The sequence below is a fragment of the Camellia sinensis genome, chromosome 1 (assembly GCF_055761805.1).
Source record: "Camellia sinensis isolate YWXY chromosome 1, ASM5576180v1, whole genome shotgun sequence".
NCBI lineage: Eukaryota > Viridiplantae > Streptophyta > Magnoliopsida > Ericales > Theaceae > Camellia > Camellia sinensis.
The window spans coordinates 125,230,950-125,248,648 of NC_138961.1; the positions used below are offsets into that span (position 1 = coordinate 125,230,950).

Sequence of the window (17,699 nt, forward strand, 5' to 3'; positions counted from 1 at the left end):
GTTGCTAAACACCAATTGATGGTGGTCAATTGTTGCTAGTTAGTTTTCATATCAAAAAGAGAAAGAGAAGAAGGAATGAGTTTTTACATGCAAAAAGACTTTGATCTTTACAAACACTGAGATTTAATGATGCACAAGTCCTCATCACAGGGCTTGTGAGTAATTAACCGATATATATAGTACATTCTATGCGACCTCCTTATCTTAATTCAGCAAAAACGTTTAATCACCATCTGAACGATCAAACAACAATTCCATGTAGAGTAACACACCCAGCATTACAGAACTACTGTGAAATGATATACTTAAAAGTGACTTGCACAATCCACCCGCGCAATAATTTAATCCAAGTTAGCAATAACTACAGCAATGCAGTAAAAATATAAAGAGTTCAAAACCATCATCTACCAGCAGTAGTTTACTTGGACCAAATCACCAATAACACCCTCAATCCACTGAATACAATGAGACAGTTATTAGATAATTGGTTTCATAGCAATATGATTTTTCTAGTGTTAATAATAAAGGTTTCATAGCAATATGATTTTTCTAGTGTTCATAATAAAGTGTTGCATCTATGCTTGCTACACATAAATTCCATCGTAGGTGAGTCTACATTTATCAGAGCAATAAATAAGGGCTGCTAAATATTTACTAAGTAGCACAAATTCATTTAGCCGGGGTTGGAGAATCACGAAGAAGAGGAACCTCCCTCTTGAGAAATGATGGCAAGGCAAAGGCAGCTGCGTGCATCTGTCGAGTAAAAAGCAAAAAAATTATTGAGAGTACATAAATTCAACTGTGTTCTACTACATGAACAAATGCAAACTTGCCGCAGTTATGGGTTTTGGACCTGACAAAAGCCATGACCATCTTCTTGGGAGTACCAAACCAACAAAAATTAAACAATGAGGCCAACTGGCCAAGGGAAGGTGTTCTTCATTTGACTAAGCCAAATCTAATTAGGCTGATACTAATATCATTTTCATATTCGCTTCCGACAAAACAGTATGTCATGTTTAGAAGCTTCCCCCAAAGAGGCAGACAGCTTAGTGATTTATGTACACAACAGGTTCAAATTGTTTGCAGGAGTAACACAATGCCAATTTTGCTCCAAAACAACCGAAGATTAAATAACGAATTGATCAGTTAACAAGAGAAACCATTAACAAAAAACAAACATTACCCCAAAACAAATTGAAAAATATGGACAAAAATCTGGTGCAACAAAATTATTTATAATTATTTTGAAGTCAATCCAAAGAAGGACAACGCTGTAATAATTTTATGAAACTGAGGCAATATTTCTATTAATAAAATTTAAATGCTGAGGGTTCCAAGATCAAAGTGGTTTAAGAAGCTTTAATTTTTTCCCCCCTTTTTTATTTAAGAAAAGCGTAAAAGACTTTGAGTTGAGCAAGCTATCAGGTAAGCCTAGCAATAAAAAGTGTATCACTAGTAAGCAAAAAACGTGAGGGAATGTGATTACCTCAGAGCTGTAAAACCTTAGTTCTCTTTGATGCTTGAGTGCTCCCTCTATATTTTCAATAGGATTGATAGGATGAATAAAATCCACAGGTGGTCCCTCCGTTGAGCATATCAAAAATCCAATCACACCACTGTATACACAATATAGGAATCATTGTCAAATAAGAATGAAATCATGTCACCTGATTGAGCAGGATACTAAACTGTGGCAAAAATGAGACACTGTAATAGTTAGTTGTTATTTATGTTAAGATGCAGCAAGCTAGATGCTCCATAGAATCAAACTATAAGAGAGATGAAAAACCCACAGAAATGTTTGCATCATAGGAAATTAAGGTGATGAATGCATACCTTGGATATGTGGGAACACTTGTCCAAGCGTAGTGAACAGAACCCTTGAATGTTTCACGGCAAATAGAGATCATGTCATGAATAAGATGTGTGTGAAGCCACATACTTTCGGCCATGTTGCATAGAACACCACCAGGCCTCAACGCTCTCGCTATCATCTCAAAAAATGACCTTTCCACAAGTTCTTGGGCAGGTCCTAAATCAAGAAAAGAATCCCAATGAGTAAACATCTTCTTACTTCATTACTTATTTTAGGATATATACCCATTTCAAGCGAGAATAGAAGTTTAAAATAGGACCCAAAAGTCGTGGCATTAAGATTGAAACGAGTAACATATACTGATATGCATTCATGTGTCTAAATTCCAAGTACCATAACGGAAAAAAGAAAAGAAAAATTAAGGGTAATTCCAATATTGTGCATAAGTGTGCATATATATATAAATATAAATAAATATTATTTTTGTCAATCAGTAGGAGTATTTACAATATAGATAATTACAACCAAACAATTATAGTCCAACAAATATATATCCCAACAACCAGCCCCAATAATGGGAAGAACCCAGCCTACGAAAAAGCCCATAATGGGACAGAAACACAATAAATCCCATAATACGGGAGAAATTAGGATTGACCCCTGACCTTCCAGATAGAAGTGCACTGGCCAACTGAGCTTTTGGTTGAAGTGCCTATATTTCAAGAGCCAAAAAAAATAGGCTCCATTTGTTTCGACGTAAAATATTTCCTCAAAAAATTTTACCTATTTTCCGTTGTTTGGTTGGCCAAAAAATAAGTAAATCATTTTTTAAGTAAAATCTTTTAGATCATAAAGTGAAATGATTTACGTTTAAAAATTCTGTTAAGTAATTTTTTTTCTCATCACTGTTGATATAATCAAAATACATATCAAATTTCACTACTTTCATACACATTGAAAGTCTTTGTTCTCTCTCTACACACATATATATATACCTATACATACATTATGATTTGAGCAATTGATCGGAATTCAATTTTGAAATTGTTATATTTGTTATATTCAATAATGGTCTTATTTCATTCTTTAGAAATGACATACAAACAGAATTTGCATACAAAAAGTTACATATATAATGACGTGTCACATTTCTATCCACCCATTAAAAGTTAAAATTCTTGTTACTATAGTTAAGAATTGTGTAAGAGTGACAGTGCCACATCACCTGTGTTCAATTTTTACATGAAAACTATGTATGAATATCATTTTCCGTTATTATTTTCATTTTTAAAATTTACTCTATAATTGATTCTTTATTAACATTTTTGTTGTAGAAAATATTTTAAGTGCTAACCAAACACCGGAAAAAAAAGAAAGGAGAATTTACTAATAAATCCTATATTCGTGACTTATGAACCATTTAGTTCCATCATATTCTTATGAACCTATAAGTACTATCTCACATTAAAATCTCCCAAATGAACCATATCCACAATTGGAAACGTAATAAGACAATAGTGCACACATTAGAATGATGTCTCATTACCCCATTTTAAGAAGAATGACACATTTGGCAAAAGTTAATTAAGACAATAGACACAAATGTCCATTGTCGCATTTTAACACATTTGACAAAAGTTAATAAAACAAGTGCACACATTAGAATGATGTCACATTGTCACATTTTAAGAATGACACGTTTGGCAAAAATTTAATAAGACAATAGTGCACAAATGAAGCATACCCACATTTGAAATTTCCAGGAAATATAGTGAAAGGGCCTCACAATGACTTATGGGTAATTTTCCCCAAAAAAATTTATGGGCTTTCCGGTACATACCTTTTTGGAATGGGATTTATGGGTAAATTTCCCCCCAAAAAATTTGTTTTTGGATAAAATCATTTCACATGAAAAATATTTTACGGCGAAACAAACAGAGCCTAAGAGCAACTCTTACTCTTCATTTTTCACTAACTAAAGAACAAGAAAGGTACACTTTGGGGTGTTTTGGCAATATGGCTTTTAGCCACTTTTTTAGGTTAGTAGCAAAAGTTAAAAGTTGGCTTTTTTGTCTTTTTTTTCATTTGGGAAGTTAGTTTTTAGCCAATGGTGAAATTACAATTTTATCCCTCATAAGTCAAAATGTGTTACATGGATGAAGTTGTAAATATTTTAAATAAATGGGGGTAGTTTGGTCATTTTATTGTGATTTGATATCATAAACAAATATTAATCAAAAAAGTCAAAAGTAACTTTTTACCAACTTCCCAAACCATTTGTCTAACAAAGCTAAAAGCCAAAAAGTCAAAAAGTCACTTTTTACCATCTTCCCAAAATAAGCCTTTATTTTACCTAACCATTTTTCCAGGCTCTCCAAATATAGCAAACCTAGAAGAGTTTTATTAAAATAGCCATTATAGTAGCTAGCCTGTTGGAGGAAGAAAAATAGGATGTGACTAGTTACAATAGCCAACAGGCCTCTTTTAGAAAGCCTGTTGGAGATGCTAAGACTTAAAAATATGAAATATTTGTAGACAGTCCATCAATTTGTAGCTAACACATGAATGGGTGCAACATTTATGGTTGTCCCCCTTTTAAACATCCTCTTTTATAGCTAGTCCATCGATTTTCTGCATCGTTTGAAATCATTGAAATATTTGTTAAGTTCTGATTAGGCTTGAAAAATATGAAAATAAAAAAGGCTAACACTTCAATATAAAAAATTCACCAAGTGACCATTTCAAGGCACCAATAAATTTTTCGATCAACAGTATACTTTATTAATTGCATAAAAGAATGTATTAAAAGATAAAGAGCCCTTGCCTAGCCTCCAGAAAGGTACACAACTAGATTTTCATCCACCTAAATCATAAACCAGAGTAGATTTCCCACAGTATGAGTTAACTGAAGGCAATGTACAACATAAAGACAAGCTTCACATGAAATAGTAAATTAAAAACCAAAGTAAAAACAGATAGAAATGGTGAATTAAAAATAAAAAACCCAAAAGAAAAAAGAAATAAATAGGAAAAAGAGAAAGGGAAAACAGATAGAAATGGTGAATTAAAAACATACCCACAGGGTCTGATGAATCAACAATAATTGCATCATACTTTCCTTCAGGTGCATGACGTAAAAATTCAACAGCTGTCATTATCATGAAACAAAGATCAGCAAGAAAGTGTAGCAGGTAGTCAAAGATAGCTGCTCACATAGTGGCTTTGTTTACATATAATTATCAATAACCCACATTTACTGATGTATACAAAATAGTGCAACTAGACTACAATATGCACATGTTTTACCTAACAGCATGCCATAGACAATTAGAATATCTATAGCCACATACCATCACCAATATGGAGTTGCACACGAGGATCCTCAAAGCCAATAGATAACTCTGGGAAAAACTTGTTGCTAACCTATAATGTAAGAAAACACATAAGAGTACTGGTTAAATAACAGAGAAAAAAAGGGAACAGCTAACACATGAATGGGTGCAACATTTCCTTGCTTACATCTATAACCATCTTATCAATCTCACAAATATCAATGAGCTCCACAGAACTGTGGCGAGAAATTTCCCTAAGAACTCCACCATCACCCCCACCTACAACCAGAACCTGCATCAGGCAAAAAACAACGCCCAATTAGTACACATTAATGTGTGTTTGGGAGGAAAAAGATTGAGTGCACACCTAACCTTTGGTATAATATACAAAGTAGTGGTCCCAAACTTGAATCCATAACCTCAAAGTTATTAGGTCAAGTCTTAACCATTGACAAAAAGAAGAAACAATACCTAGGAAAATCACGAAAATGCAAAAGACCAGCCAGCTCTATCAACAATGTCTTTCCCAATCATAGGCAACATAAATTACAAGTTCTCACGCTACATATTGTAAATGTGAAATGAGGCTGAAAGTAAATACAAATTCAACCGACATAGAAAAGATATTTACATACTTCTCCCGGCAAAGTTGAAGGTGAGGCTATATCTAATCATAAATAAAATTTGTCAAACAATGCCTTGAAGATATTGGGATCAAGTTAATTTTGTAGATCAGTCAAATACTATTTAGTCCTAAAGTTCCCTTGGAAGTGCGTGTAACACATTAACAAGGAAAGGACATGCCTTTGCTGCTCCAGGAGATTTTTTTTTTTTTAATAAAAAAATCCTTATATTCTGATTTTTATATTAAAATAATTGATAAATGAACACTCAACAAAAACGTTTAACAGAGAAGTAAGATGGTGAGAGGATTTTGCAGTGAAACCTACCACTTTCAGATTTTGGCCCTTTAGCTGCCCAGAAAATCCCCAAGGAATTCCAAAAAAAATTTATCATGCTTATGCAGCAATCCTCAAACCTCCAACTAAAGAGGGACATTTTTTAAGATGGTGAAGAGTCATGTTTAGTTGGACAAGTTCAAAAGTACCTCAAGTACACATGTTTCACTACAGTTCAACTACCTTGTATAATTTCAATAACCCAGTTATGGCTACATCTAATTTAAAATAAATTTTTAATAAAATAATAAAAAACAATAAACTTATCAAAATCTACAAAAGCCATGATTTTCAGAAAATTACAGTTTTGGGGGATTGAATTGAACAAAGGGGAAGATGAGTTATCATCTCCTGATAGGCACATTCATCTTTCTCAGTCAACTGAACAATACCATCAAGCACAAGCACTTTCCCATACGTTGAGCACTGTAGATGAAAAAAATCAACATCAGCAAAATCATAAATGAGACAATAAGTGACAGAAAAACAGAAACTGACAGTCAACTAATTGGATATTAAAATGCTGTACCTCAAAAACCAGGATCTCTTGGTACTCTGACTTTTCCTTGTACAAAATGTTTTTAACTTCCAGTGAATGTGCTTCTCCTAATAACACAAACTGACTGAGCCATAGCCATCGAATCTTAAAGTTGAGGGAAAAGCAGAGACTATTTCCAAATTCTTCCATTTAAAGGGAGCATACCACCAAGTCCTTAAGGTCGCATTTGGATGCGGGATAGGATCCAGCAGAATTGGATTAATAGGATCAGGACATGTAATGCTAGAATAACTAATTCTAATCCCTTGTTTGGATGAAGATTGGACAGGATTCGACTAATGATTGGACAACATTAACTTAATCCAGTGTTTGGTTTGCACTTTAAAACTTGGGAATAAAACTAATTATTCTAAAATATGCTTTGATCATGGCTTTGTGGAAGAGAATGAAAAAACTATGTGTTGAGGGTAAAATTGAATTTCCATGCTCATATTAATTATTTTCCTGTAATACCATTGCCTCGACCCAAATGCTATTGTTTTATATACATATGCCAGACATTTAGTTCAATCTGATTCAATCCTGTGCAGAGGGAACACCAATACAATATTGGACTGGATTAAGTTATTCCGCCTGGATGGTCCCGCTTCCAAATGTGGCCCAATGGTATGACTTCTGAGCAAAGGTGGTTTTCAAACACACTTGATATCTAATCAATAATGCACTTCCAAGTGGTATTCTTACCCTTAGGATATATTGATATATTCTTAAAAAGTGGCAGGAGTTAGCAACATTAGATGTACTGAAAAAATGGAAATCACAAGTTATTTGACCAATAAGAAAAGATCTTGAAAGTTAAATGCGATATAGATTTAATCTCAAATGGAATAGATTGGTTTTTTTAAGGTTCTAAAACTTGCATGAGCAAAAACTTTCTTATTGAAAAGGAGGAGCATAGAGTGTTTTATACGATCTATTATGTTCCAAACTCAAAATAAATCATCTCATTTGAAACGGAAAATGCAACAAAAATAACAACTACCTGGCCACATTGGATTGTTGAAATACAGTCGCTTGCCAGCTTTATCTATAAAGAACAACACAAAGAAGATTCAACAAACACCACCCTTATCCAACCAGTCACCAAACCAAACAACAGAACAAGGATAAAAAATAAAGACTTTCAAAAATTGTATAATGGCAAAAACAGAGCCAAAGAGTTAGAAATAATGACCAGAGCGGGACCCAGGTTCCGAGAACCATCCAGAAACAACTGTGGCATGGCATTTAGCGTCAAGCTCAGTGTCTGAAGCCCTGGATTTCAAGCAACAGGAAGGGATAATAGTCTTATCCAAAACATTCCCATTCTCATTCACCTTCCCATCCATAATCTTCTGGCATTCCAAACCTCTTCCTGCGCCGCCCTCCATATATTATCCTTTTCTTTTCCAGCTCCAGTCTCTAGCCACAAAAATGCATATTATAATAAGGCAAAATCAATAGCTTACACATGGCAAAAAGACGTACGTAGAAGAAAGCAAAGAGAGAGAATAAATCCATCCAAAAATAATAAAGATTTCAGCTTTGTCCTAATGTTGTTTGTGCCAAGACAAAAATCCCATTAGTAATCACTAAACTCATTCTTTTTTCATTATGCCTTTTCTTTTTTTCTTTTTTAATATTATAAACAGAGAGAGAAGGAGGCGTGGCAGCCACTTTGGGAAGAATACCAGAAGAATTTGCACCAGTTCAAGCCCAAAAAAAGGCTCTTAATATAATATATAACCTAATGAATCATGAAAAATAGAAAGAAAATATAATTAAATAATAAAAAAGGAAGTTTAGAAAAGCATTTTGCTGGAAATAGGAAAGAAAAGAAAATGGTTTAATATAGACTTGCAGTATATTTCCAATACCATTTTCAATGAGCTATCTTTTCGAAATAGAAAGCAAATCTAATCTAATCGCAATAGACTCCGCAAATGCAAAATCAGTCACATATTTGCACTCCTAACCAAGAACAACCGTGGCAATTCAAGTATCTATAATCAATCACACATGAACTTCAAAAGAGTTGAATAATTTTTCTTAAGCGTAAAATTGAATAATACTTGTGTGATCCGTTACGTCAGTGAGAATCGGAAGGGGAACACAAAAAAAAAAAAAAAAAAAAAAAAGAAAATTGAACATTTCTCTTTGCTTAGTCTCACAAAAATTTTGAAAATTCGAAAGAGTTGAATATTAAATAGTAAATTCCATTTCCCGAAAAACTAAACGACAACGACAGAACAACTTCAATTTCTTTTACTTTTCTTTTTTTCCCACAGCTTTCTCGGAAACCAAACAGAACACTAGGGTTTAACAAAAAAATGCGGAAAAAAAAAAAAAAGAGTCCAAGCAATAAAACTATAGAAATTTCTCAGCTCTGACAAATCACCAAAAAAATAAAAAAACATAGCACTTCACTGACAATTTAGGAACAAGTAGAGAGAGAGAGAGAGAGTAGAACACAACAGAGAAAAAAGAAAGAGAGAGAGAGAGTACAGAGAGAGATATTTTGCCTGATGTTAATGACGTTGTGGTTGATGATATATATGAATCTACGGATATATATATATATATCTGTGTGCGTGCAAACGAAGAGGACGCAGTGGGCGGGAAAGAAGAGTCGAAGAGAGAGATTGTGGGTCAGGAATCAAGCTTCAGGTTTCTCTTTCTTTATTCTCTGTCTCTCTCTCTCTTTTTCTCTTTCCCTTTCTCTTGTTTGTTTTGGACGGAAATGGCGTTATAAAAGGCTTATGTGGAGGAATGTAGTGAAATAACGTATATGCCCTTGCGGGTAATTAGCGTAAGCATGAAACGTGGCTTTTGAAATGTAGTTGGGGATTGGACCGGAAAGCGATTTTGGGTTAAAAGGTTAGTATGAAGCTTGTCTTTCGTTTATTTTATAAATTGGATGGTATTGTTAGGTTTATGAGAACTATCACAGATTTTGTTTTATAATTCGAATCGTTTAATATATAAATTTTATTGAATATTTTATTTTTTAAAAAATTATGTTTATTAGATATCGATAATTATTTGATTAGAAAATATTTTTATCAATAATTTATTTTAAAAATTATATTTATCGTTGACAAAAATATGTTCCGATTAAATAGCTATCGATATTTGATCAAGGTAATTTTTTTACAGAAATAAAATAATCGATGAGCTCTACATATTGATAGTTTAAATTATCAAAATAAGATCTTTAGTGAGCCCTTATAAACCCAATAATAAGCTTTAGTCCGATCTCAAATTAGAAAGAATTTTGACCCAAAATGTTATTGGTCACGTGGCACGTTGGAAATATAAGCAGACCTTTTTATTTTTTTTAATTATTAAATAAAATAGGAAAAATTATTTATTAAAAAAAAAAGGAAAGAATTTAAATAGAATAATGCTATATTAGTATAGACACTAGCGTACTAATAGATGATGTGACATAATTTTAGAGAATTTAAGTATTTGTAATTTATATAATAAATAAAGTCATTAATAATATCATAACACTAGTTAATACATTAGTGTGTACACTAATTGATACATGTAGTATCACCGATTTAAATAAAGGTTGGTTTGGCATCAACTAAAAAAGTCAAAAAGTCACTATCCTATTTAAGTCACATCATCTTATTTAAATCACATCACCTCTCTAACACATCACATCAAACCCAACCCATATAAGCCAATAAGTCAAAAAGTATACTTTTTTAGAACATCTCAAACCAACCCTAAATTAAAAAAAGATTGAGAGCAAAAAATAATAATTGCATATCTGAAAAAATGAAAAATAATTACAAATAGTAATAAAACTATAATTTTACACATCTCACTTTTCTTTCTTCCTTTTATTCTCTCTTTTCCTCCCTTTTTATCCACTACCACAGCCACCTCTTTTTACTTTTTCCAACCACTGCCAACCTAACTCTTGACCTCTCTAGTCTTTTCTCGTCACCATTGATTTTGACCTTTCTCATTACCATCGCTAATGCTAACCTAGTTCTCTCTCGATCTCCTCCAGATTACAACAGCACCCCATCAATTACCTAGACCACCACGGCACATAGACTCTCTAGCTCTCTCTCAAAGCCTTTTGTGTAGCCCTCTCTCTACTCCTCCCATTGTAATCCTAGCCCCTTTTGGAACCATAGAAGATTTCACTTTTTGCAATATCTCTATTTCTCCTTTGATCGCAATCTAGGTTTATGGTGGCGACATGTAGGGCTAGAAATAAATTGAGTTGTTCATGAACAAATTCGCCTTGGCTCATTAAGAGTTCGGCTCGATTCGTTTAGTAAATGAGCCGAGCTCGAAATCAAATATTAGCCTCGTTTAGTAAACGAGCCAAGTTTAAGCTCAGCTCGTCAAGCTTGGCTCGTTTATCTTTATTTAGATTATATAATGAATATATTATTTATATATTAAATAATATTTTTTTGTTAAATATTTTTATTTAAATAATATTAAAAAAAATTATCGAGCTGAGCTGAGTTGAGCCGAGCCGAACTCGAGCTCAATTCCTTATCAAGTCAAGCTCGAGCTCAATAAACGAGCTCGATAAGTAAACGATCCGAGTTCAAGCTCAACAAAGCTCGGCTCGGTTCGGTTCAGTTCGTTTGCAGCCTTAGCAACATGCAAGGCGTATAGGTTGGGAAACAGACTATAGATGGATTGATCATGAAGGATAGTAAAAGTGGAGAATGGTGGGAGAAGATTAAGGTTTGTAGCAAGAAAAAAAGAAGGAAAGATAGTGAGACGTAAAGGGTGTTTTGATAATTTTACAACCAAAAAAAAAAAAAGAAAATCACTGTTTTATCATTATTTAATTTAGTGATATTTTAGTTTCAAAAATGCTAGAGGCCCCAAAAATTGTATGGGTCCCACACCCATATGAGACATTTGTAGAATTTTTGGGATCTCTAGCATTACTCTTTTAGTTTTTCTATTTTTTCTTATTTTTCTACTTTTTATAAGTATTTTTTATTCTTTCCATTTATTTGAATTTTTTGTTAAAATATAGGTTATCAAATTTTATTTGTGAATATAATATGGTACGTGTTTTTATTTCATTTTTAATCGATACTATTATATTAAACATAAATTTAGAAATTTTTAAAACTACATGGTTTTTTGCTTGCTTTTTTTTATGGGGAATTTGGTGATAGACCTCTCAGTGTCTAACTTGTCCTTCAAAAGAACAAGAATTATATAGATCATTTCAAAACCCCCTAATATTTTAAAACTTATTTCTTTTACTATAATACCCTTATATATATATATATATACGCGTGTGTGTGTGTGTATCAACTTGTAATCACTCTTTCTCATCTCAATCTCTCCTCTCTATCTCGCACTTATCATTATTCTCTTCATCGGTGCCATCGCTGCTTTCCATCAGCACAACTGCCACTTACCATGGAACTTTTTCTCTACCATCTTCATCACCACCATCATTTGTCGCATCCATAACTTCAAATCTGAGATCATTCACAATTGTCGTCACCGGAAAATGACGATTTGCGATGGTTCGCAAACCTCAAATCTGAGATTCTTCATTCTCTCTCTTTCTCTCTCTCTTTGGTTTTGATGGTTCTAGAGTAAAATTTTACTGTTATAAAAACAGAGTACATATTAAATGAATAAACCAGAGTCAAATTTTACTTTTAGATCCATGAACAAACAAATAAAAAACTCTTAATTTTCATTGCAATATCTCGATTTCTCATTTTTTCTGTCAAATCTAAGTTCTTTTTATCTCTGATATGAAGTTATTAATCTCAAATATGAGTTTGTAGGTATCAAATTTGAAATGGTGGTGGTTTAACGGTAAAAATGGTGGTTGTCAGCCGACGGTGAGGATGAGCGACACTGGTAGACGATAAAGATGGTGGAGACGATGAACAACCATCAAGCTGGTAGAAAAAGAGAGAGAGAGAGAGAGAGAGAGTGCTGTAAAAGAAATGAAAGAAAGAGAGGGTATAATGGTTAAATAAAATATTCAAATAACAAATTTTGTCCTTTATACAGAATTTTATAATTATAAGGGGGTTTTGAAAGTATTAATTCTTTTTTTTGGTCCTTTTAACAAGAAAAGAAAGTTAAGAGGGGTTTATGGCTAAATTTCCCTTTTTATGGCTCCAATCACGATCTTATAATAAGAACAAGATAGCTTTCTCGATCAATCCCTTTGTCCCTCATTCTTCGAGAATCAGAAAGATCATTTTCACGTTTGAATTTGTTCATTTGGAATCTTGGCTCTTCTACTTCATTTTTATTTGCTTTTTTTTTATTTAATATTTTTCCCTCTCTTTTTTTTATATCATTCCTTAAGTCCCATAGGTTTGATCCTGTAGATTTTGGCTCATTTTCTCATTGAGCAAGGGATACGAAATAAATCAGGTTGATTTTTTGATCAAAAGTATTATGTGAAATCTTTTGATTTTTTCTTCTTCCTCTATCCCTATCCCATAGGTATAATGTTTGAATCAATAGAGAACCTTTTCTTTTGTATGAATTGATATTCTTACATTCCAATTCCTTCTCGATACCTCCCAAAGAAAATCTTGAATTGGATCCCAAATTGACGGGTTAGTGTGAGCTTATCCATGCGGTTATGCACTTTTCGAATAAGAATCCATTTTCTGAAAGATTATGGCTTTCGTGATTTTTGACGTAAAAAATTTCTTATAATTTAATCCATTACAATTTTCGCATTGAACCCACAAATGCTTGTATTTTTGAGTTACATCAAGATCATTAGCACTTTCTCTTATATTTAAATCACTCCCATTCGTGCTAAGTTTTATATTGGCACTCTCCCTTTTACTACTATTTCCAATTTCACCACAAATGGAACCATAAATGTAACTGTCACTGTAATTGTTACTACCACTTACAATGTAAGTATCAATACGGATTTGAGAATGAAAATAATTGTCAATGCAACTATTAATGTGATTATTCCAACTATATTGAGTATCATACATGTAACAATCATAGTAGGGATCCTCACTCTTAGATCCATTATTCAGATAACTAGAATTCCAATAACTATAAATAAAAAAAAACATTCTAGTTCACTCAGAAAAGAACGATCTTTGTTAATCTAAAAAAATCTGATTTTCAATATCAAAATATATGGAATAACTGCCCCCATTACTATCCCTAACTAAAAAAGTGTCATCAGAGATGAAATTCTTAATGTCCTTGACGTCGAATAAATGATCAACATTACTGTAACTAGAACTGTCACTATCATTCCAACTATGAATGTTTTTATCCCTATCATTTCGATGCGGATCTTCACTTTCACTGATATTTTCAATAAGGCCAAGACTATTCATTGATTTACTTAACCTACATTTGCGTTCTAACTCCTTAAACAATATCAAATTGAACTGCCATTTTTCCATATAGTTTTCTTGCCCCCTATTTGCATGAAAATACAATAGATGAATAGTCCTTCGATAAAAAATCATATATTTGAATATCCTATTTCCTATCCGAATAAACATATAAAGCGAATCATTAGGATTATTAACTAATAAGGAGTGTGAGTATTGAAAAAAAAAAAAGAAGAAACATTTGTTCTCTCCTAATAAAGATTTTTGCTCGTAAAATCTCGTCTAATAACTAACTAATAATAACTAATAAGTTAAATTTCTATTTCAACACAAAACGAAAAGGACAATATACAGGATGGGTAGAAAAAGTTGTGATACTTAGCTCGATCCATAAAAACTACAAGATATAAAAGAATACACCAATCCTAAGGATCCATAGAATTCATTGTGGATCCAACACAACAATAGAAACATTTGAGTTGTTTAGTCTTAGATTTTTTTATTTATTATTTAAATGCCTATTATTTTTTAAAATAACTATTAACAGTATCAATTTAACGCACATTATTTATTTATCAAATCAATCAAAAATGTAAATATAAAATTGTAAATGCATCACATTTTGCACCCATTGCAATCAATAAAAAATAGAGGTAAGATCTTTGAACCTTCTAATTGACTAATTTTTTTTATTAACAATTTTTCTAATCTTTGTTGTAATGTACGGTGTTTGATATTTAAAATTGATTGTATTAAATGAAAATCAATTAAATCTGTTTGGTAATTATAAATAATATCGCTTAAAATTTCAAATAGATGTTAAAATATAAACTAAAAATTAAGAAAATTTTAAGTAATAAGAAATTTATTTAATTATGACTGAATTTATAAATACTTGTATATAGGTATTATAATATGCACCGTTATGTAACGCCTCCAAAATATAATACAAATAACTCATTCCATAAGATCTGTGAACATATTAAAATGACATACTTCATTCATCAGAGTTTCTATTACAAAAGATATTACATACATTACACATTCATAAGCATTCATTCTGAATGTACAACATGTAACACAAGTTAATGATAACAAAATAAATGCCCTACGGGCTTACATCTTTCCAAGATATCACTTGGTTACAACAAAAGAAAAAGTCTTAAGCTCTCTATACATGTAAAGCCCTTGGCTTGAATAAACATTTAAGCATAAAAGTAACAAAATAGATCCTTCAGCCACTAGTCCTCCCAAGCTATGTCCTTGGAGGTGGCATGTCACTAGTATCTGAAAATAGTTTCCCAAGTAAGGTGAGCCAAAATCCAGTAGAGATAACTAGCACAATATATGAGATTTAACTAAGATATAAATGTCGAGTATGTATATTTATTTTCAATATTTGTAACAACATACATTCTCCACATAGGTAAACAATATTGATATCCGTGTCTCAATTCTTTTCCTTCTACCCCTTTCAATTTACTTCATTTTCATTAAATTCCCAGACCAAGACTATAGCTCCCCGAATGACCCAACTGAGATTTACAACCCAGGGGCTTCCAATCATCACAGCAATCACATAGACACTTTAATCTTGTCATTTTACGGAAATTTCGTTCGCAGGATCGGCACACATGTATACAAATGATTTCGGGACTTTTCATCCTGGACACTCTAGCCAACTTAATTTCAATAGAGTCCATCCCCTATCCCCTCCCAAAACATGGAGTACATCCCATTTCTTCTCCCAAACAATATACATATACAATGTATTTAAGATACTGTCATATCCAATGACAATCAATTTCACATATTCAATGTATCTAACATACCGTCATATTCAATGACATAATTAGATGATTAATTTCAATTCACCTATTCCTTATGCAGTTTCTATAACAATTATAGTTATCCTCCACCGATAGCCTAAGACAGATATTTCTAAACAGATATACAATCATTGTAATAGATAATTCATCTAATTTTCTATAGGTGAGTGATTTAACAAATCCAACTACACCATTCATTCACACATCCTCCCAATTTTACATTTTTCATACCAATTTCATTATTTATACAAAATAATTAATTCAACACATTTAGGGCAATTTCCCCCTCTTTTCAAATATTGCCGAAGGCCAAAATCAATAATTTCTAACACAATAAACTCTCATAATCAAACCCCACAGTCAATTATATAACACTACATAGGCAACCCCTCTTTTACATCTCACCTAAACCCTAGGTTTGTGTTCAAAATACTCCCAAAGTTCACCATTCACATATAACGACGAATAACTAGGTTAAAGATCATAACAATGTGTAGAATATCCCTACCTCAAAGAAAAAAGACGAGCAAAGCAAGAGAGAAGCCTCAAAGATGTTGAAATCCAACTTCAATCAGTTTAAAATGATGATCTTGAGGAGTTCTACCTTTTTAATGAAAGCACAAGGGTGGGTAGATCACTAGATCTAGGTAAAAATTTAGAGAGAGAGATGGGGTATGTTAGAGAGAGAGGGTCTCACTTTAGGGTTTTAAGAAGAATAGATCTGAAAAAGTGATGTAAAAGTGCTTTTCACGATCTGATATACGCGCAGTCCGCTTGAGCGGAGAGTTTGACGCTCGAGCGTCAGACACAACATTTTGTTCCGCTCGAACTCAAGAAGGGCTTGCTCGAGCGTAGAATACACACATCCAGTAGTTATGCAGACACAGACATGTAGACGCGCCCGCGAGGGACCCCGCTACTACAGTTCGGACTCGATTTTGTTTGCGGTCCTTAATCTGAACCAAAGAGTCCAAATCTGGCAAATTGTTTTGAGAAAACAAATTTTAGGAAAGAAATGCCAAACATGGACTGCTTTGCCATATACAGAGTTGCCACCTAAATATTTTTATGGGGGAATTTAGGAAACCCTGACTCGGTGCCGAAGGCCACATGTCCGTCATCACCGGAGTTGTCTCGGCTCGGGAGCTAGGGTACGATTGGGGAAGGTCAGCTATGAGCACCCCCTCTCGCCCGATCCGAAGATCGGCCTCTACTAACCATGATATCCGTTTTTGAAAATATTATGTGTTCTTATTCCAATTGTTAGCCTAGAATTACTATGTTATGCGCACAGCAAACAAGTATAGACTAGATTGCCTAATTTGGAAAGAAACATTGCATATCCGTTTGTTTTGAAAAGCGCTTTAGAATTTGCTACTCGCAAGTAGGCTAAAACACGGATTTCAACGAGTTTTTCCAACTCAAACAATCCAACCTTCACCCACGGGCATTCAAACAGTTTATCTCATATAAGCATCTAGCCGCATGGCAAACATACTGTCATGGCAACACTCACACGCATGCGGTATGCTAAAGCATAAATACTTACATCGTACTCCGTGCCAAAACAATAAACTAGTTAGCAAACATGCGTGTCCTAGTTCATGTCAATTTGACTAATGCAACACATGCAAGATGCAATTAGAGTAGGCTCGGCTAACCTAAACATGGCATGTGAAATGCAACCAATTGATGCACGTATTCAATTTGGAATTTGAAATACAAATGCAGTTAGCATGATGTACCGAGCCCGGTGCATGCAGGACAAATGTATGAATGCACGCATGTATTGCATAAGGTATGCTAATTTTAAATATGGCCTAGTCTACCATTATAAGCAGGTAAATAAAAGGGAAGAAAGAAGTGGGGGTTG

General features: G+C 33.2%; 1 protein-coding gene and 1 long non-coding RNA gene across 6 annotated transcripts; both read right to left on the reverse strand.

Moving 5' to 3' along the window:
• Nucleotides 1-476: 476 nt before the first annotated feature.
• On the reverse strand, nucleotides 477-9,528 carry LOC114298543 (spermine synthase). Of its 5 annotated transcripts, none has more exons than XM_028243138.2 (11): nucleotides 9,171-9,528; nucleotides 7,844-8,070; nucleotides 7,652-7,696; nucleotides 6,640-6,716; nucleotides 6,414-6,536; nucleotides 5,339-5,443; nucleotides 5,170-5,242; nucleotides 4,896-4,967; nucleotides 1,840-2,035; nucleotides 1,490-1,619; nucleotides 477-753 (listed from the first exon to the last, which is right to left on the reverse strand). In XM_028243138.2, the coding sequence occupies exons 2-11, from the start codon at nucleotides 8,037-8,039 to the stop codon at nucleotides 670-672; spliced, it is 1,101 nt and encodes a 366-aa protein (XP_028098939.1). In that variant the 5' UTR covers nucleotides 8,040-8,070; nucleotides 9,171-9,528; the 3' UTR covers nucleotides 477-669. The 5 variants fall into 5 exon arrangements, with proteins under 5 accessions (XP_028098939.1, XP_028098940.1, XP_082739918.1 ...); XM_028243139.2 differs by having other exon boundaries at nucleotides 9,154-9,380; XM_082883792.1 differs by having other exon boundaries at nucleotides 9,080-9,178.
• LOC145797203 (uncharacterized) lies at nucleotides 4,136-4,765 on the reverse strand. The gene is made up of 2 exons (XR_014338436.1): nucleotides 4,644-4,765; nucleotides 4,136-4,450 (listed from the first exon to the last, which is right to left on the reverse strand). It is a non-coding gene; the product is annotated as an uncharacterized LOC145797203 (long non-coding RNA).
• Nucleotides 9,529-17,699: the final 8,171 nt, after the last annotated feature.